This window comes from Prinia subflava, chromosome 2, assembly GCF_021018805.1.
Source record: "Prinia subflava isolate CZ2003 ecotype Zambia chromosome 2, Cam_Psub_1.2, whole genome shotgun sequence".
In the NCBI taxonomy this organism is placed as follows: Eukaryota; Metazoa; Chordata; class Aves; order Passeriformes; family Cisticolidae; genus Prinia; species Prinia subflava.
The window spans coordinates 57623711-57644590 of record NC_086248.1 but is presented as its reverse complement, the minus strand read 5'-3'; the positions used below and the strand labels follow the sequence as shown (position 1 = coordinate 57644590).

At 39.3% G+C, this 20880-nt stretch overlaps 1 protein-coding gene across 3 annotated transcripts in view; it reads right to left on the bottom strand.

Annotated features, from left to right (window-relative positions):
• Positions 1 to 4685: 4685 nt before the first annotated feature.
• PCMT1 (protein-L-isoaspartate (D-aspartate) O-methyltransferase) overlaps positions 4686 to 20880 on the bottom strand; it is a 38103-nt gene continuing 21908 nt past the window's right edge. Inside the window, exons 6-8 of one of the 3 annotated variants that reach the window (XM_063390094.1) lie at positions 17139 to 17224; positions 15306 to 15522; positions 4686 to 6899 (exon numbers count right to left, since the gene is read on the bottom strand). In XM_063390094.1, the coding sequence (XP_063246164.1) occupies positions 15343 to 15522; positions 17139 to 17224 (266 nt within the window). In that variant the 3' untranslated portion in view covers positions 4686 to 6899; positions 15306 to 15342. The remainder of the gene's footprint in view (positions 6900 to 15305; positions 15523 to 17138; positions 17225 to 20880) is intronic. The other 2 variants (XM_063390093.1, XM_063390095.1) reach the window with 2 other exon arrangements.

The following is a 20880-nucleotide window of genomic DNA, read 5'->3' as shown; positions in this document are numbered from 1 at the left end:
ACTTCCCAGGTGACAGCAAACTCCACGGCTGGAGTGAAATAAAATGGTTTTTGCCTTACCAGAGGGCCTGGGGGCATTGTCAGCTGGTTGGAGAGCAACACAAAGTGAGCAAAGTACCAGACTGGCTTTACTGCTCCTGCAATTAACACACACACTGGTCTCAGTACCATGGGATGCATTTAATAGCTTTCATGGTATTTGATTTTAAGTAAGTCATGCTGAACTACTGAGCGAGAGCACAGCTGGGAGGAGCAGGAAGCACTGTCAACATGCTTAGGATGCTTTTCCCCTTCTCCCCAGGCAGCTCCCAGCCACTGCCTCCTGCTGACACCACTTCTGTAGCCCCTTCCCAGCCACTCCCAAGGTTGGGGCTCTCCCTCTGATGTCAAAGGAGTGCTCAGAGCAGGCAGTATTTCTAGCCCATCTTCACGGCTGCTTTGCTAAAACTGCATCCATGGCCTCTCATGCAGACCCCAGAGCTGGGGAGTTTTACTCAGTCACAGATCACAGAGTATTCTGAGTCAAAAGGGACCTATGAGTGTTTATCCTGTAGCAGAAGTGAGACTCTGTGTGAAAGTCATCACTGTTTGAAGTCTGTCAGATCTGGTTTTCCCTCCTAAACACTGACATTTGTCTATCCACATATCTGTGAATATGCTCAGTCCACCTTTTCTTACCAGCATTTTAGGTAATCAGAGAATATTGACTACCCTGACTGCATAGTCCTGTGGATGTTGCTCCTCTGTGTATTAAGAGAGGTTATTAAAATTCATTTTGTCAGTGTATTTTAATGTTGATCAAGATTCTTATTTCACTTAGACTGTTTTTTAAAAACTCTTTTGCCCTTCAGAGAGCTTAAGGGTACAAATTACTTCAGAGTAGCAAACAATACAATACTTACCTAGGTTTGATCCATATTTAAAAGGAGGTTTTCTTCCTTAATATGGGCTGCTTGCTGCCCACTTTTGCAGGGGATCCTAGCCTCAACATCTCACTGTAATCATTCCATAGCACTGTAGGATAATAGCAGGGGCAGTTCCAAGAGCACATTTGCAAAACAAAAAGGCTGAAATAGGTCAGTGTGACGCTCCATTTGCTTTTCAAATCCTAGATAAAGCATAAGGGTTTCAATCCCAAACTGCACAGAGCCAGTCAGAGACATGAACCAATAGCAACACAAACACGCCACCCCAAAACAAAGGGAGAGCCTTTCAAGTAAGCCCTAACAGAATCCACAGTCATGCATCACTGAGGTCTGTGCTGGCTGTTTTCATGTGCATCAGGAATTGGGATTTTTCAGTTTCTAATGGCAAAAGCTAAAAGAGTAAGAGCAAATGGGAAAGCTAGAGAAGGTTCAGAGAGTGTGGATGGGCATAAAGACCAGACAGAGGCAAATAAACACAGAGTAATTAGTATGAAAAAGAGCCCCTGACACAATCGGTCTGAGCTGAGTGACAGGAAAACATGCTGTAAACAAGGAATATTTAAAGGGGAAAAACAGTATAAAAGTAACTCTGCTCTGTATTTTTCAAGTAACAGTTACCTAACTGAAAAAGTGAGCTGCACTCTGCACTGAAACAGAGCCCTGAAACACAAAGAAAGAGAAATCTAGAACGCCTGGATCAGCACACTTCAGAAACGAGTTTTTAAATACACCTGCTAAAATTTTAATTTTTACAGTTATAAGGCTTCTGGCTGACACTTATACACCACTCATAAATCAATGAAAAGTGTATTTTGAGCAAGCAGTGGAAACCAGACAAGGCAGAAAGGTTTGGTGAAGAACTGAGAGTCACTTCTTGGCCAACAGAAATGTAGAATCCTGTTCTAAAGAGGGCAGAGCAAGACATTTGAACATAGTTCTTAAAACTACCAGACCCTAATGTGTTAAAAAGATGCATTTAAGATTTCTACACTCAAACCAAATGACTGTACAACACAGATAGAGAGGGAGCAGGGAGATTGAATGAGTGCAGGACTGTAAAGGACTTGAAGGCAGGCAGCCCAGTGGAAGATTTGGCCTGCAGGGAAAGCATTCCTGAAGCTAATTCCATGCCCAAGAGATGACTATCCTGAGGCTGCCTCTATATCCAGAGGAGAGAAGATTCTCTAGAGCTCTGATCAGAGCAGTAGCCTTGGCAGGTGCTCTGTCACCCATTTTCCTAACCAGAGGCCCTCAAGAGTGTCCTCCTAGTCCATAAGGCAGCTGCAAGAAAAGTTCCTGATTTATCTCACATGCCATGCTCCTCCATTATGCTGCATAATGCTTCTCCATTATAGCTGAAAAAGGATTTGGCAGAACATAAACAAGAAACATGGCTTGTTCATAGTACGAACACATAAAATGCAAACATAAGCCCAAACATGGCTGAAAAAAGGACTTCCGCTTCTCAGAAGCATTAGGGAATGTTTTCAAGAGCATCTACAAGGTCAGTTGCTCAGAAGCATATGATGAAAATGGCTGGACTACAAAGAAACCTTAGAGAATCAAAGTGAAACTCAGAGTAACTCCTTTAACAGTCTTTATGAAAATTGTCTGTTGTTGCTAAAAAAGTTTTGCTAACAGGCACAGGATTGTCTCAAGTTCTAAATTTGGTATGATGAGACATAAAGTGAGTTATTTTCATTTCTCCTTCCTGAAGCTTTCAGGCACCTGGATCTCCTCCACACATATTACAGCAATAGCTATGTCCACTCAATTCATAATTTAAAGAAATACAATTTTAGTTCCCGAGCACATCCTGATGAGCATCTCATTAACACCCTGCCAAGAGCATAAGAGAACAGTAACAGCCTTTCACAGGAAAGTTCAGAGTGCATCAGCTGCATCATGAATTTGTGCTCTGTAAAAAACTATTACCTGGATCAGAAAGCAGCCCTGTATGTCAAGGATGAAGTGTGGGAGGTAAATAGGCCAGGTAGAGGGAAGTTTACATCACCTCTGCCAGCATAAGGCCAGGTTTTAGTCCATGCTTATTTCCTCAGACCTGGCTGAGGCATGGAACCCCAAACCTTGCCAGCTGGGGGGGTCTGAGCACACAAGTGTGTGTTATTTACAGTAAAGGCAAAGTGAGGTTATTATAGCTTAAGAGTGTCTGTGCACTTACAACAACTGGTCTGCAGTTCACAGCCTTTCACAGTTAAAAGCAGATGGACGAAACTCAAATAGACCAAACAAAGGCAAAATGTATGAACCCACAAAACCAACTTAAACCCATGCTTGAAGTCATCTATTGTATACCACAATAGAACTCTAATTTACCCTTCCTGATCTGTGAAGTCTGAACATCCTGAAATGCAAAAGACCAATTTCAGACCTCTGTATCTCCCTGGGGCATCTTTGTGGCAACATTCCCCCTGATTTTTTTTGCTTGGTTCTGCACAATGTGCTTGTGTGACCTCACCACCTGCCTTTGTTCTGAACCGAGACCACCCCTCATTCACTTCAGCAGAAGGCCTCTTCCACATTGCTTGGCACAGGGATCAAGGTTCCATAAAGGTAACTATTCATCTTTTGAACAGAATCCTAATAATATATTTAAAATCAGCTAAATAGAACCAAAGTTACAAATCATGAGCTTGGTTTGCATTGCCCAACCTCTGTATCATGACAAACTTCAGAAGGAATTCTCTCATGTCCTCCTGTGAACTGCATTTAAATCAAAAGCAGCACAACCTAGGGCACATTAATGAGTGGAAAGAAGAAAACTACTACTGTAAGAACAGGTTAACACCCTTCCTTCTTGGCAGGAAGGAGGGTACTAGTTCAGAATTTTCCTCAGAGTATTTTACTTTACCTTTTTGTGCTGATGTGTTAATTCCACAGTCCCTCCAACACCCTAAAATCCCGGAGCTTGTCACCCTGTCACAAAAACACTGCACACGTGGAGAGAACTGCTGCCAGCTGGAAGCTCCAGAGCATACCATGCAGAGCCCCCCGGCTCCAGGATTATTGCCTGTTTCAAACTCGATGACTACCAAACGTTTCAGGAACCATCCAGGTGGCTTCATCAGCAGTGCTGGTGCACACGCGCTGTGTGCTGGTTTCCCTCCAGAAAAAGTCATGTTACGGGCTCTGCGACCTCATGCCAACTGACCAGTCTGAAGGGAAAAAGTACATAATCATTCCTGCTACATAAACAGAAAGCATCCACACAGCACATCAAACTCCTCTGTGGAGAATTCACAACTCTTGGTGGGTTTTCAAGATACAGGTATTGGCTTTCCAAGTCTTCTTCTGTCTGGATCCCGGAAACAACTGGACAAGCAACTCAGAGTTCAGCCAATCTGTTTGGCTTAGAGGTGATAGTAACAGCCCAGTGCAACATGACTGCACCTCTTATAAAGAGATAAAACTTTAATCCTTGCAAGTGGCAAATCACACTCTCTGAGGTAGCTGGATTCAGCTATGGACAGCAGACAGAACTGTGCACAGAGCCTGTTCACCAGAACACACAGATGTGAACTAAGAGAAATTCCCAACAGCTACCAAAAACCCCACTTACATTCCAGGTAATTTTAACAGGCTTTGTAACTGCTGAAATACATAAATTGACTGAAAATGCACACATAGTTCTGGTCAGATAGCAAATCAGTATTTTATACATGTTATCTTTTGGATATGTAAAATCCTGTTAAAGGTTAAAAACCAACAAAACAATGACAAAATCAGACAGACACCTAGATACAGCTTCCTCTCAATTTGTTTTATTTGGCAAAGTAGCAATTCAGACAGTTCACACAGCATTTATTCAAGCTCTTCAAGTCTTCTGCATTTCAACTTGTCCTTGTCTCCAAGTTTTTACTTCAGAACCATTGCTCCATCATGGCGGTGTTTCCATTTTCGACTCCTAAATGCTACTCCTGGATACTCCTTTCTGTCCGAGTACCTTGACTATCATTGACCCTTTTAGTGGAATGGGTGCACTATTCTCACCAGCCTTGGTCCCTGAAGCCTTACACCTCCTCAAGTGGTTCTTCCCCAGGAAGCTGTCATCGGGTCTCAGCTTTAACACCACTTCCAAGTCAGGCTAGCTTATTACACTGTGTCCAGAGACAGGAATTTGGATACAGTTGAGCTCATATCTTTCATTTAACGTATTAAATTAGTGAGAAGATGTAAATAAACCTGAACTCAAACTGAAAGATACAGCGACCGAAAGGTTGAACGTTAACATGCATCAGTTAAGATATTTCACTTCAACACCAAGAACTAGAGTCACAGTTGATTGTGGGTTAGTACAAATTTGTCAGACGCAAGTGGATTCTCCTGGATTGTATTTTCTAGAATATGCGCTTATTAATTTCTTTAGAAGATTAATCTTGTGCATGTGCTCCCAGGCTGCAGTCAGATCAGGAGGTGATACATTAGCTTCCAAATATCTAAATAAATTAAGTCATACAGTATCTTTTACAGAGGAACAAAATGGGGCTAGCCTTCAAAAGGCAAGTTATTTAAAAAGTTCCTTTCCCATATTCAGAGGCCTTAGAATTTTAACCTTTATGCTTCCAGGGATTAATCCTATCAAAAAATTATTGCTCTTCCACCATAAGAAGTTGTTTTAGGTTTTTTTCCAGTGATCACTATGGGTTGTTTTATTCTATAATCCCCCCTATCATAAGAAAAAAAAAGATAATATGCTGTTTATTTTAATTCCTGGTTGCTCAAATATGAGCAGGATGACTGAAAACACACTTCCCCCCTTTCCCAAAGCAGCCCACCTCACTGTACTGCTTTGCAAATTTTGACATTTTACAGTACCAAAACAGAAAACTTAGGGCAGAAAAAAGGTTTACAGCCTTCCACCTATTCTTCTATATGGAAACTGAACAAGTTTCTATCTGTACTTATGAGTTCAGGATTCTTTCTGCATGCATGATGTGTTCCTTTTATAGAAATTTAGAATTCACTTTCTAAAAAGCCACAATTTCTCCTGGGTGCCCACAGTTATAAAAATAAGAATGTTAATACAGCAAATGGCTTTGCCAAAAGCAATGTTCTTTTAGAACCAAAGGGGGTTTTGGTTTTTAATAAAGAACCTAGCAATCCATATCTCAGACTACCTACCCATCCTAATCTTCCACACAAGCACAAAATCCCGCTTTTGCTTTTATTTGGCAAAGCAGCATTGTGTAAATTGTTCAGTGACTGGAACACACCTCACCTCACATTTATGGAGTTAGATCCATGTGTATCACACCAGCACTGAGCTATAAACCACAACATAATTTCAAGATTACATTAATTGATTTTAGGAGGAAAGGGAAAACCATGTCTGTTATGTCCAGCTTGAACAGCAATGTTTGATAAAAGCAGCCACCTACCTCTGATGTCTTGAAATTTAATATATACAAATGCCTGGTTTTAAGGTAAAAAAGCAGCTGATTGTATCTACTGCATGCTAGTCTATGACACCATGTCAAAAGCTTAGAAAGGAAGTTCATCTCCTTTTAGTAGCATCTAGCAGACGTTGGAACACAGAAAACCTGGTATTACCTACGTAGTGTCGTGAGGTGCACAGAAGCAGTTTTACCAAGGGACACAGGAGCCAAGAGAAGTGAGTGTTCAAGTTCCCCCATTAAAATTAGAGTTCACAAGCTATAGGTCTTCATCTGCAGTTTTGCAGAAATTCACTTTGAACAGATGAAAGTGAAATAAAGGCATGTTAAATAAAACAGTGCCCACATAAAACTTTCCACCATTTCTTTATCAGATTTGCCTTGAGCATCTAAAAAAATAAAACAAACACCACGCTTTTCCATGCTGATAACAACAGTATAATAAAGTCCAAAACAAGCTGCAATGCTGTTGGTTTTCAAAAAGCTTTTAGAACTGGAGATGAGCAGTCCACTGTAACACTATGTTTGGGTCAAGATGATGTAGCTTTTACAATTCATCCCTGTAGAAAGAAAACACATGCAGTTATGTTTCTTCTCCCCTTGGAAATGATATTTCAAGTTTTGATATTGAATCAGGTTACATTTAAGTGCTCACACACATCAGCAAAATTTCAGAAATCTCTTCGAGCATTGAGAAAAAAAAATACAAGCACCAAAGGAAAGGCAACAGCAATCCCATATCATCTCATACTATTATGTGACTTATTGTGAAATATGGGTCCCTCTATTTTACATGTAATGGATCACTTGCTTTAAGGAAACTCCACACACTGCACAGTAACTCTACACACTGCACTGGTAACACAGCTACCTGCCATCCAAATTCTGCTGGCTACACACTGGCAAGCAACTGAGCCAACTTACTAGACAGAGTATTGGCAAAACCTATTCTCTGTCGCTGCCAAAAAGGCAAGTTTAGCTTCAGCTGCACTCAAGAACTCTCAAGAAAGTGGGAACACAATCTTGCATCCCTGTCATGCAGCTTGTACCACTTATTTAATTTATTTCTCAGAGGAACTCAATTAGCTCCTGAAGGAGCTACGATAAATCAGGAATAGGTTATGGAAAGGCTGGGGGTAGGGCAGTGTGTGTGTCTGTGTGTGTGAGTTAAAAGGAGATCTAGTTAGGAAAAAGAATGCATCAGAAGTCTCTCTAAATTGCTGAAAGGAATCTAGAAAATGCAGAGGTTTGTTCCTGTAGGACATTTTAAACATATTGAAACAAGAAATCCATAAAACCTATATTAGAACCATAAAATTATCATACACTAGTGATTTGTTTAAGTATTTCTAAAGCGTTAATTTTAATGCAAAGTGCCTGTCAAATCTGAAAGCTGTGCATTGTGCCACTCTGAGCACTGGAAAACTCAAAGAGAAGTGTTTTGCCTCTTTTTTTTTCACAAGGCACAAGTGATCTATAAATTCAGAATGAGTTTGCTGCAATTTTTCTTTTAGTAGGTGCATCAGCCTCATTAGCCAAGGCACACAGTGTCTGAATTGGAAAAAACCTCAGTAATGTGATTGCTGGCTCAATACATAATAGTATTTCCAGCTATCATGCAAACTAACACACAGAAATCTAGTTCTACATGCACACATACAAAACCTTTAAGTTATAAAGACATCATTATGCTCCGAGGATAATACAGCATGGAATGACAGCATGCAAAACATTTAAAAAAGCAACTGAAAAGGCTGTAGAAACTAGTGCTGAAATGACTAGTTTTCTATCTAATGCAGTTGAGATGCAAACCTTGTGATTTGTAAGTGATAAAATATTTGCATTCTTTGCACTTTGCACTGCCTCCTAATAGTAAGGTACTAAACACACTGTAGCAATCACAAACAGCAGAAAAAAGCAGGAGGCAGAAGAATACGTCTTGGCAAGGATAAAGAAAAATCTGTTTATAGCTAAAAGTTTGGAAGCTCTCCATATTTGCCTATCTCGCAGAATGGGTATTTGCTTACTTTAAACAGAAAAAAAAGAAATGACCATCTGACACCCAGTTTAAAATGCAGTGCCAGTAAATTCAGGACAAGTTCTTCATTCATCCCTAACACTTCCAGGAGCTGCATCATCAGTTAATTTTTACAACTTCAAGAAGTGTATGTAAGTAATGACTACTGCTGTTGCTGGCTTAGTCTCATATGCCTAATTGTGGGTATGATTTTTATCCCGATTGCTACCACACACTCACAGCTTTACAAAACCCTGGTCTTTTACTGTGACAAGCAATTATTAATCCTTCAAAACCAAGGTAGATCCTCAAGAAACTATAGGCCAAAAAATATTCTGTATTTACTTCGCAACTACTAAACACAGTTTCACCCAACCACAGATGTCAGCAAGGCTCTTCCCTTTTTGCTAATGCACTTAAGGTATTTAAGTGAAGGTTTGGTTTTTCTTTTACAAAATGATATTTCTACTTAAAACATATAAGTATTATGTAAATATATAACTTAAACCAAATTATATTAAAATGGAAATGTTTTAATTGTTGGTATTTTTCATTGTTTTAACATATTCCTCACCACTACATCCTATATGTGACATTCAAAATACGGATTTTCGTATTTTTTTAGAACATTTACTGTATTAAGGGAATCAGCTTTTCTCAAGAGATCTTTTCACTTGTTCTTCATTACTCATTAATCTAAAAACAGCATGCCAGCCCAAGCCAGTCCACGATTTAAGTGTTAAAAAATATACACCATTTCTTTTCTACAGATAGATGTTGAATTTATACGTGCATTATTGGACTGTATGTATTAGAAAGTTCCAGAAAAGTGTAGTCTCAGATCACCTGACAGGTAACAGTTGCCAATGTTCTTTCTAATGCAGTGCAGTTTGCAGACATAAATACATATTGCAAACCAGCATCAGCTGACCTGAGCTGATGCTGTGTGGATCGGGACCTGCCAAGCTATGAAATCTACCAGGGTTCAGCTCCCGGTAAGAAGCAGGATACAGGCCTATCCTCACAGTCATACAACAAAATCTATCCTGCTACAAAGCTTAAAAGGACACTCAAAAGATTGCTCTTTCCATGTTAAAACTATCCTGTTGTCCTCTAGAGCCACAGGAAAGATCTACTAATTTGTATTCTTTCTGGCCACAGCTGGTTGCTGTGATTCTTATACAACTCACGTAATTTCTCTCCACCTTCATACATGCACTCCTTCCCATCTGTTTACCAGCTCGTGCTTAGCAAGCAATATATATATTTAGGGTCTAAGTCACCACAGTAGTCCTTCTCAGGCCTTTGGAATTCCAGCAAGAAAACCTTATCTGTCAACTGAGGTGTCAAAGCAAGTCTGTAAGCTCAAGTTAAAGCAAATTTCAGAAGTCATTAGCTCAAAATTACTATTCTTGAAAAAAATGTAAGAAAGTTCGAAAAGCCTTGGCTTACTACTGGGGAACATACACATGAATAGTCTACGCTTCCCATTATGAATATCCGACAATAAACCAAGAAACATTCTCAGAAAAAAATCTAACAGGCAGCATTTCGGGTAAACGACAGAGTTTATCAAGAAATAAAGAATCAATAACCTTATCAACAATAAATTTGGGATAAATTTGAGTAAGTCATGCAGCTTTGCAATCCCTCACCACCTCTTTTGTGGAAGTATTTGAACAAACACTTATAAATCTATCTGAAATCTGTATCTCACTCTTTTAGATCCACTTCAATTTTCTTGTCATTAGGCAGCATTTGACTGTCCCTTTTCAATACATCATTCATCTATGAAAAATATGTTGTCATTACTGAAAGTGAAGTTCAGAGTACAGCCTCTTACGAATTAGAAATATGGCATCTACTCAGTGTTTCAGCAGCCTGTTATTTCTCACTTTATAACTTTAAAGATGCAATATTTAGACTTATAGCATTTTAATCTGGAAAGGTACTATTATAAAATATTTATTATTTGTTATGATCAATCATGAAATTGAGAGTAAATCGGAATGATAAAGGAAGTTTTTCTGTAATCTACTGTATCAGATATATCACCTGCACTTTTACATAATTGTATTGGGTTTGCCTGGCAAGGTTTTGGATGGGAAGGGGGCAGGGCTGCAGGGTGGCTTCTGTGAGAAGGTGCCAGAAGCTTCCTCCACGTTCTGTAGAGCCAACACCAGGCTGGCTCCGAGTCAGGCCCTCCACTGGCCAACGCTGAGCCAGTCAGGAATGGAAGCAACACCTCTGTGGCAACACATTTAAGAAAGAAAAAAGTGCTTGTGCAGAGAAGAGCGGGGTGAGAATGTGGGAGAGGAACAGCCCTGCAGACACCCAGATCAGGGGAGGAGGGGCAGGAGCTGCTGCAGGTACCAGAGCTGAGGTTCCCCTGCAGCCCTGGTGCAGCCCATGGAGAGGCAGCTGTGCCCCTGCAGCCCAGGGAGGATCACAGGGATGCAGAGATCCACCTGCAGCCCATGGAGGAGCCCGTGCTGGAGCAGGTAGATGTCTGAGGGGAGGCTGTGAACCTGTGGGAAATGTGCTGCAGTGGGGTCCTGGCAGGGGCCTGCAGACCCATGGAGAGAGGAGTCCACTGGGGAGCAGGTTTCCTGTGGGGAACCTATGCTGGGGCAGGCTGTGCTTGCAGGACTGCATCCCAACAACAGTGACCCACCTTGGAGCAGTTCATGAAGAACTGTAGCCCATAGGAGGACTCATGCTGGAGAACTTCATGGAGAACTGTGTCCTGTAGGAGGGACCCCACACTGGAGCAGAGGAAGGACTCCTCTCCCTGAGCAGCAGCGGGAAGAATGTGCGATTAACTGACTGTAAACCCCATTCCTTGCCCCCTTGCACTGCTGAGGGGCAGGAGACTGAGCTAGGAAGGAGGGAGAAGGGGTGCAGGAGAGATGTTTTTAAGGTTTGTTTTACATCTCATTATCCTATTTTGTTTTTGCTTGGCAAAAATTTCAATTAATATCTCCAAGTCAAGTCTGTTGTACCCATGGTGGTTACTGGTGAGTGATCTCTCCCTGTCCTTAACTCCTGAGTCTTCTGTTGTATTCTCTCTCCTCTGTCCAGTTGTGGAGGGAGCAGCTTTGGTGAGCACCTGGCTTTCGGTCAGGGTCAAACCACCACAATAATACATAATTCTTAAATTTAACCTAAAATATTTTGTGCAGAGATTCTTTTTGCCAAAGTAAAATAAAAACTTGGATCATAATCATTATTCTATATGGCCTGAGGAATTCCAGCAAACAATACCTGCTAATTTCAAACTAAATTGGTCAATTAGCTCATCAGGGACACTTGAAACACTGAATAAGAGTTTCTAAGAAGAAACATATTAAAACATATACTAATAAATACATTTTCCAAAAGGGTGTTAATCATGGTTGATGTACAGATAAGAGGGTACAGTAACAGCCCCAGTTTTGTCACTGAAGTTTTTCCTCAGAAAGGTCATACTGTCATTATAATTTTGTATTTTATCAGCAAGTATGAATTTAGCATGACATTTATAAATAATTTCTACTAATACCATATGTAACACAGAAGTAGTTAACGTTTTTAAACAGCTGCCTGTCTGAAAATCAAATCCAAAATGCAACAGAGACTCATTGCTAGGTGTTATTTACATTGTCATTCTCTTATGCGTCCATATCAGCAATAGTGTGGACAGCAGGACAAGGTATCCCCTGGAGTTATTTAAAAGATGTGTAGAAGTGGCCCTTAGGAACATGGTTTAGTGGTGGTGGACGTGACAGCACTGGGTTAAAAGTCAGACTCAATGACCTTAAATGTGTTTTCTATCCTAAATAATACCATGATTCTCTGACTTTTAAAATTGTCTTTCCATGTAAGTAGTAAGTGAACTTTCACAGAGAAACAGAACCAGTGAGATCCTAATTTATACAAAATCTCCCAACTGTGCAACACAAAAGGCCTCCTCTCCATGTTATTTTTCAGTAAACCCCCCCCTCCAAATTTGGTAAGTTTTATGTGAAAGGATACCCTTATCAGTATAATCACATAACTGGGCATTGACTGCTGGATCTCTGACAAACTGCACTGTTTTGTTTTGTACCAGGGTTAGGGCTCCTGTGTATATTCTACTTCTAAATGTCCCAGGGAGTCACATTTGAGAGGATTCCCACTAATACTGGGAGATTAAAAAAATACTGCTGCAACTGAAACAAAACTAGAAAGTCATGGCCTAAATTTAAGGAAATTTAACAGTATTTACATATAAGATGCTTTATTTAGCAAATGTATTGAAATCCAAGGAATCTTTTCCTTCCAGCTAGTCCAGACTTCCTATTGCTACAAGTTCCAATTTTACACAATGAAGTGTGATACAAAATACCTGAAGAGAGGTTTGACCTCAAACACCACTTAAGAGAGTTGTGCTGCTTTGCAAAAGCACTTTGCAGCCCCATTAAAGAACATTCCAAAATGTGAATGGCTCAGCCAAAATTTAAACAGCTCCTTTCCTGCCAACTGGAAGCTCTGCTAGCCTAGGAAAGTGTTGCTGGCCTATCAATTGTATTCTGTGAAGGGATACAATTCTCCCTTCAATGTGATCAAAGAGTTACCTGCATTAGGAATGAAATCACATAATGTAAACTAAAAGAATGACAAACTAAACACACAGAATTGAGCTAATCTTAAAATGATTACTGTTTAATGAATTCAAGATTTACAGCAACTAGTCTCCCATACACTACAGATTTTTATTACAGAAACACTTAGAGATGCGTTTTTCAGAGGAGTCTCTAACTGAACTCTGCTCACAGATCTTGAGCAATCTAGAAAAGAAAAACTGAAATCTAGGAAGTGAAGAAAAAACATCTCTTTCATTTTTGATGCCAGCATAGATAGCAAATACTGTCTTATAATTAGGAATTTCCTTAGCAGCCGCTGGCTGACAATACACTTCATAGTCGCCAACAAGGAAAAACAACAAAAAGAAAGATGTGACCTCCTGTAAGGTCAGCAGTACACTGACAGTTATCCTAGAAAATGGATATTTTCTTCAGATCACAAAAAGGACAGTTAAAGAAATCTCAAATGTTACAAGAAGTGGACTTCTGAGATTTTCTTTAAAATCTAAGAGTTCCACGACTGAAGAAAATTTAGATGTGCATGGCAAGATACAGCCTCTATGCCATTGCAGATGAACCCTTCAGGCTAAGCACTTATATTTTCTGATAACACCACTGTAAATTCTTCAATTAAAAATAAATAAAATCAAGAAATGTTGCCACAAAGCACAGAAACTGGGACAAATTTCTGGGGAAAATAACCCTACAGTATGCATGACTGAAGAAGGCTCAAACTATTAGCTCTTCCTAAGCTAGCAGACAATGAAATACCAAACTGCACCGAAGAGATGCAAACCCCTCCGAATTCTAGTCCTTAACACAGTACCCTACCTTCACTAGCAAGGGATGAACACTATCATTCGAGAAACTCTCCTTCAGGTGTTTTAGGAACACACAACTGCTGCTACCAAAAACTCCCAATTGCTACTATAATCAGATAAGGCAGAAAGGGAGAAAAATCCATGAAACCTCTCTGAGAGAAGGAAGGCTTAAGAAGACGACTACTCCTTTTTAGAGCAAGCAAGCATGGACTCCAAACTTAAATAAAACATCTGTTAAATAAAACATCTGCCAGAGGAGGAAATCGGCCACAAAGGAAAGTTTCCAAAGCCTTAGAGGAGGCAGGAAACCCCTGAGTACCACACTGAGGGAATATTGCCATACTGGCAATATTCGAGGCCAAAACATTCATTTGCATAACAAATACAAAACATTTGCATAAGAAGCACGCTTCACAAGCTTTGAACTAAGCTGTATTTCACTGAAGTTGTTTTAAGAATAATTTGTACGTGGTGGCTACACAATTATCCAAGAAACACTGAAATGAGGTTTTACTAAGCAATAGTATGCAAACTGCATTATTTGTACTTTTTATGAACATTTTGACAGGTCAGACTACGTATTCATGTATTCAAATCACAAGCTATACTCCAGAATATCAAGGGAAAAAAGCCAAAAATCTAAATTTAGGTTATAAAGCTCAAGAGTTGTTTTCAGAGCTCAATGAACATCTCTGCACTTCACTAATGACAATAATACATTCACAAGCACTTTCTGCCAGGAGGCAAAACAGCAGTGCTGCTTTGTTCATTCACATACTAATGCCTAGCATGGCTTAAGCTGACAGCTGGATTAGGTCTATGTATTAATTTATTTATTAGTGGCTGTTCAATTCAGCAAACTGGAAGGTTTCCTGCTTCTAGAAAGGCCTTTAGAGTTTGCTGTATTGGCAAACACAAATTCTGCCTCATCAGAGACAGATGATAGACTTCTAATAACATGTCTGAGAAAATTTTCTAAACACTACTCAACTACATTTATACTTTAGGGAAAAAGGAAATATCTTCTCTACTTTTTGCTACTTAAGGGCTAAAGGAAAAGGGCTTGCAAGATCATATACATTTTCCACAAAGGACTTTGCAAAGATTTTTCTTCATTTGTAGTGTTTCAGAAAAATAAAAAATGAACACCCAATTACCACTAACTTAAAGGACAAAACAGTATTTATTAAGTAAAATTTTACACTTCACCTTAATTACTGGGCAAAATAGTTATAAAAAGTTCATTAAAAGTGAAATTTAACCTTAGAAAATACTGTGTTTAAAACAACAAATAAGAATCTCCAAAACACCAAAGACTAAAGAAAGTATGTCCAAAAAAGACAAAGTGCAACCCATGCAATATTTTTCTTCTGCTTTTAATTTAACTCAAACTTAGCATAACCTCCTTTGAGTGATGTAGTAATGCAGACTGAGTCACTTTTCATGGTATGGAGGAGCAGAAAGCAATGACAGCAGCAAAGGCAGGCCTTGCAGTCTATCTGCTTAAAATTCACACCCTTTCACCTTGCATGTGTGTGGAAGAAGTAAGTGGAACAGAAAATCACTTCCACCTGGACCACTGCTTCTCTTTATCTGTTAAAGGCACATATATCACTCCCATCAGAGGCTTCATTTTGACACTGCCATCTTCTAGTTTGTCATACTGTTCGAGCATCTGGTTTCCCCCAGCAGGGCCAACTGGTAATATCAATCTTCCGCCAGGTTTTAACTGGTCTATAAGCTAGAACACAACACAGAAATTAGAATGTAACCAGCCACTTCAGAGAAGCTGGATCCAAAGTTTGTTACAGTAGATTAATAGCTTTGCCAATATGTATCTATCTACTTTTATGCAGTAGATAACTACTTCCATTAGGAAAAATAAAAAGTGCACTGAAAATGAGAGTATCACAGCAACACGGTACAACAACTAGTATTACAATAAAATAATTTAATTAACTGGGTAGGTTGCAGTTTTATTTTCTATATTTGTGGGGGAAACATGTAAATCACAGATTATTTTTACAGCAGATTCAATCTTTTGAAACTGTTTCAATAGTTATCAGCATCAGTACAGGCCCATTGTCAAAAATTCTGGGGGTAACTGATCTCCCCTTAAGCCCTCAGAGTAAGATTTGAGATTGTTGACTTTTTATTGTTTCTCTTTCTGGAAAAAATTTGTCTACAACACACTCACTATGCAACAGCTCCTCTTTCATTCTGTGAATGGAACAGCCTTTTATGAAACTAGTCTAAAATATATGAGTAACATAAGTGACACAAATATAGTACGTGAGAAATGCTTGCATTTTTTTCATAGTGAAAGGAGCCTAATCACAGTAGTCTCAAGAAAAATTTAATACTTCCCAGATGTCATGAAAAAACCCCTTAATCCCCATTGCTAACAAAAGCTATAATTAAGAACTGTTTCATTCACAAATAAGCTTTCAATTACTTTTTAAATTGTCATCTGTCAATATTTTGCTGGGAACACCCACCCTGCACACCCCCACCAAAAACAAAAACAAAACCAAAAACAAACAACAAACAAACAAAAAACTCAAACAACAAAATCCAAACAAATAAATCCCCCTATAAAAACAACAACAAAAAAGAAACCAAACTAAAAACACAACCAACTTTACAATAAATGAAGCAAAAAAAAAAAAAACCACCAAAAAAACCCCCACCACTAATCAGCATCTAGAAATTTCCAATCTGTCTATAACACCTTAAAGCCCTATCTTTCACTATCCCTCACTAAGATTTAAAAACCTTAATTGGCATCTAGTATAGAAAAATCATGCTATGTATTACCATGTGCCTGATGAAAGGAAGAGAAAAAAAATCTTATCTGCAAAAATGGACTGTATGTATGCACTCTCTAAAGCCCCTAGTTACTCTTCAGCTTCTCTAGTAGGAACTGCCCTGTATCCATTCTGAAAGCTATGAACAAATGGCACTGTTTGTACTTCCAGCTGACCATTTTACTTTTAACAGACTCAGTGCTTTGGAACTTGGAAAAACACACTTAAATTTTGCAACTCAGTGTTTGATAAAATTGAATTATCTTATTAAACAAAATGATCCAGTTCACTGTTGTAATAGAGGGTTGCACACATGTCATTTAAAAATATGTTTATTTAGAGCAGAGTTATTAGAACATACAGCTTTATCAAACCAACAGGAAGCCCAGTTGTAACAGAGACAAAAACCCCACACCATACAGTAATACCACACTGCCCACTGATGCTCCCAGCAGTGCAAGCTACCAAGTGTTCTACATAGAGATGTATGCAAAGCATTCTCTACAACTAAGATATTACAGAAACACACACACAAAACATAAAGGCTTACTGCTTGGGGCACAACTGGGGCTGCAGCTCCAACATGAATGGCATCATAGGGAGCCTCTTCTGCATATCCCATTCGTCCATCTCCCACTGCAAGAAAACACTATTTTTTAAAATATTTTCAAAAGGACTGGAGAAAGCTGTTTTCCCATATCTATATGTAAAAAATAAACACATTTGTAAAATAAATGCAACAAAACACCCTCATGTATATATACATGCTTATAAAATATACCAAATACTATTAAAGCATCTGAAATTAGAAAGCATGGATTTATAATGAAAGTTCTTGGAAACATATGGTCCACCTAGAAAAGATACTGAAGTATTTATGCTCCCTACCAACTCCAGTGCAGCTGAGTTTCCTTCCTCATTTACTCTGTTAGAACATACACTTTGCTTTGCCTTGTCTTCGTGCACACCATTCCTAAATATAATGCAAATCATAAGTCCAAAGCATTAAATGTCAGAAGCACTATCAGAAGATTCCAAAGGTGAGGAAAAGACAAAGGAAATGCTCCCATGGACTATATGCCTACAGCTGCACTACCAGTTGGAACAAAAGCCCACAGCTATATGCCTACATTAATGCAGTACTGCAGTAGCCTCTGCACACCGCACGTTCCAGCAGAAGGGCCTCACTGTTCTTCCTGCACACAATCACTGGACTAACACAGAGAGCCAGGTCAGACTCATGGCTAAACCCAGGTGGCTGCTTGAAGATGCCAGGGGTAACTAAGGTTTTCAGGGGTTCCCAGTGCTGCTTCAGCTTTGGTGGAGAACTCATGAAGAAACACCCTATCACGGACGTCTCATACCATCCCAGTCACGCAGAAGGAAAGAGTAACAATTTGGGGTTTTCAAGCCAATGAAATGTGACAAACTAAACTGCACCTTGAGTTAAGTTTTGAAAGAAGACGATGTGAATACGGCATCCACAGTATTTACAGGAAAGCAACAGGAAGTCAGAGCAAGTTAGGCAGGCTCTCTCTGGGGTTACTTAGAACAAATGTAATAAATGAGCCTGAACCATCCATAAATTCATACTCTGTGATTACAGAAGATCCAATAATCAGTCAAGAAGAAAAAACATGGAGGTTAATAAGCACAGTCCTCTGATCAGCACAAGTAATTTCAGGTTTCCCATCTTCAGGCTAAGCTTTGACTTCTGTGCAAACATCAGTATCACAGGTTAATTAAAACTGAAGGAGTCAAAAGAAGTGCTATACCCCAGTCACAGGCTGAAAATCTGACAACTTTTTGCCTTCCAACAACTCACAAGGCAGGAAAAATACATGGTCACCACAGCAGGTTTCATTTTGACCTCCATGATAAGAAGGGCCAACTGGATAGTGAGAACACCCTTAAGTGTCCAAGACAGTGCAGGAAGACCTGGACAGCTCCTCAAAACAATTAAAACTGAGGTGTTTGTCATCTTCCTTATGAGGTCCTAAAAGATGACCCTGGCAGGGACCTTCTGCACCCATTCTCTTTAAGAGAGCACATTTCCTCAGAAGCTGAGAAGCCTCTTAGAGGTTAGTGACATAAATACTCATACCATCAATTCTCATCAGCACAAGCTCCAACCCCAAGGGCCACAAGCAGAAGCTGCCAAGCAAGAAGTACCAGTGCTTCAAGAGAACTCATCCCTATTGATCACCATTTCCACTAAGTCAGATGGCAACAGAGATCACCAGTAATAAAAATTCCAGTATTTCCAGGGTGTAATCCCTCCGACTGTCAAAGTGAGTTCTACTGAAACAACCACCTCAATGCAGTCAAGTATATAATTTATACTTATATATCTTAGTAGCACTGTTCAACTCTTCTAAAGAAGCAGCAATGATGTGTTACTGTATCAAGCTGCTGTTCCATCAGAGATGGCAACAGAGAAAGACTTCTTTAGCTTATTCATACAGATACTTCTAAAAATTATTAGTTACACAAGGAGGCAGACCCTCATTCTCCAGGGTGCACAACAGGCATTAGAAGCAGTGACCCACAGTACTGCTGACAAAAGAAGTGACTTCCAAGTTGAAGAAACAGCTGGAAAAGAAACTGCTGTCACTTCTGAAGAACACGTATTCTGAGACATAAATGTCCCTAGTGCACTCTCCAGAGAAGTATGAATGTGACTTCTGCACATCTTATCACTTTACTGACAGCAGTAAAACAGACCCCAAAACAACTAACCCCTTTGCTCTTAGAATCAATAGCTAACATCCTCAAAAACTGCACACACCCAACCAAAGGGGGAAAATTAAAAAAATTCATACTCCTTCATATGTATCAGGCACAGCATGGCTCTCCCCTTTTAAAATCCACAAAAATTCTTATGGTTACAGAAGAAATATATCCACCCACAATGGCAACACACTTTTAGATATACAGAAGATTTAAAAAATAGTTAAGCTGGCATTCATATATTCGATGTCATTCAAATTTTTATATTATTCAATGTCCAAGGGGAAAGAGCAGCCCAAATTTTCAGCTTGTGTTTACATCCTGAATAATGTCATCTATCCAACTCACATCTCCAATTACATGCAGCCTGTTAGTGAAGTAATAGTGGTGGTGGGTGGCAGGTGGTGATGAGGAAAAAACGTCAGGACTTTTTGATATAAAAGGGTTTTGTAGTTTGTTTATAAATCTAGATGTGATCTGCTGATCACTGTACTCAAGCCTTCAGTGCCTCTATGCAGACCTGTTTCAAACAGAGTTGTAGCATGAGCACAGAAACAGAAGAAAATTACTTCCCTCAGTCATTTAGAATCCCTCATCCCTGCTGGCTATGACTGCATCAGCAAATAGTGCAGTACAATAGAAGCAAAAACAAAAGTTTTTGCTGAGAATCTGGCATCCATGCAACACACGCATTTCAGGATAATCGCTGCAGACTAGATCTAAGTCTTACTGTCTTAATATCCACATATCAAACATATTTGGTTGCTTCTTGGAACACATAATCTTGTCTAGTTTCATCTAAAAGGAATCAAATTTTGTGCTTTCCAGGAGTACTCTCATGTGAGCCAAAGAGTGGTAAGTAGAAGCACTTGAGAGATTTACCTCAAAGGCTCCCTCCTGATATTAAGAAGAAACAAAATAAAAATCAAGCTATTAAAAAAAAAGACAAAAAAAAAGTAAACTAACAAAGACATGTTAATTCAAGTATACCTATTCCCAACTTCTCAGTGAAGTTCTATTGAGACACCCCAAAATAACTTGGGTGTTCCTGAAATGCAATTATGGTATATGTGAGATATGACAAAGCAGAGTAGAATGTCTGAAGCACACTGTGAAAAGCCAGCAGCTGACACACCTGGTCTTATTTCATACAACTCCCATCATCAATCAATTGGTTTTCAGAACATTTTTGTTTGTGTGTTTGGGATGGGGGTTTTGGGTGTGGTTTTCTGTTGCTGTCTTTTTGTTTTAAATAAACAGCTGTCTGGATTCTTGCTTCACATCAAAGAGCTCTCAGGAATCCAGCACAGCTGAAACATTCTTCATCACCTAATTCACAGAAGTATTACTTGTCCATCTGCACTTTTTTCAAATGTACCTCACAACAAAACTATTCACAAGTCTCCTAGTCACCCTGTTACACAGTCAAAAACAATATAGATAATGACATTTACTTAGAATTCTAGACTTGCTAGGACACCACAATTTGTTTCAGGAACAACCGGAAGCATAACTCAAAATTGCTGTTGTACAGCAGCAATGGAAATTATTCCCACATTCCC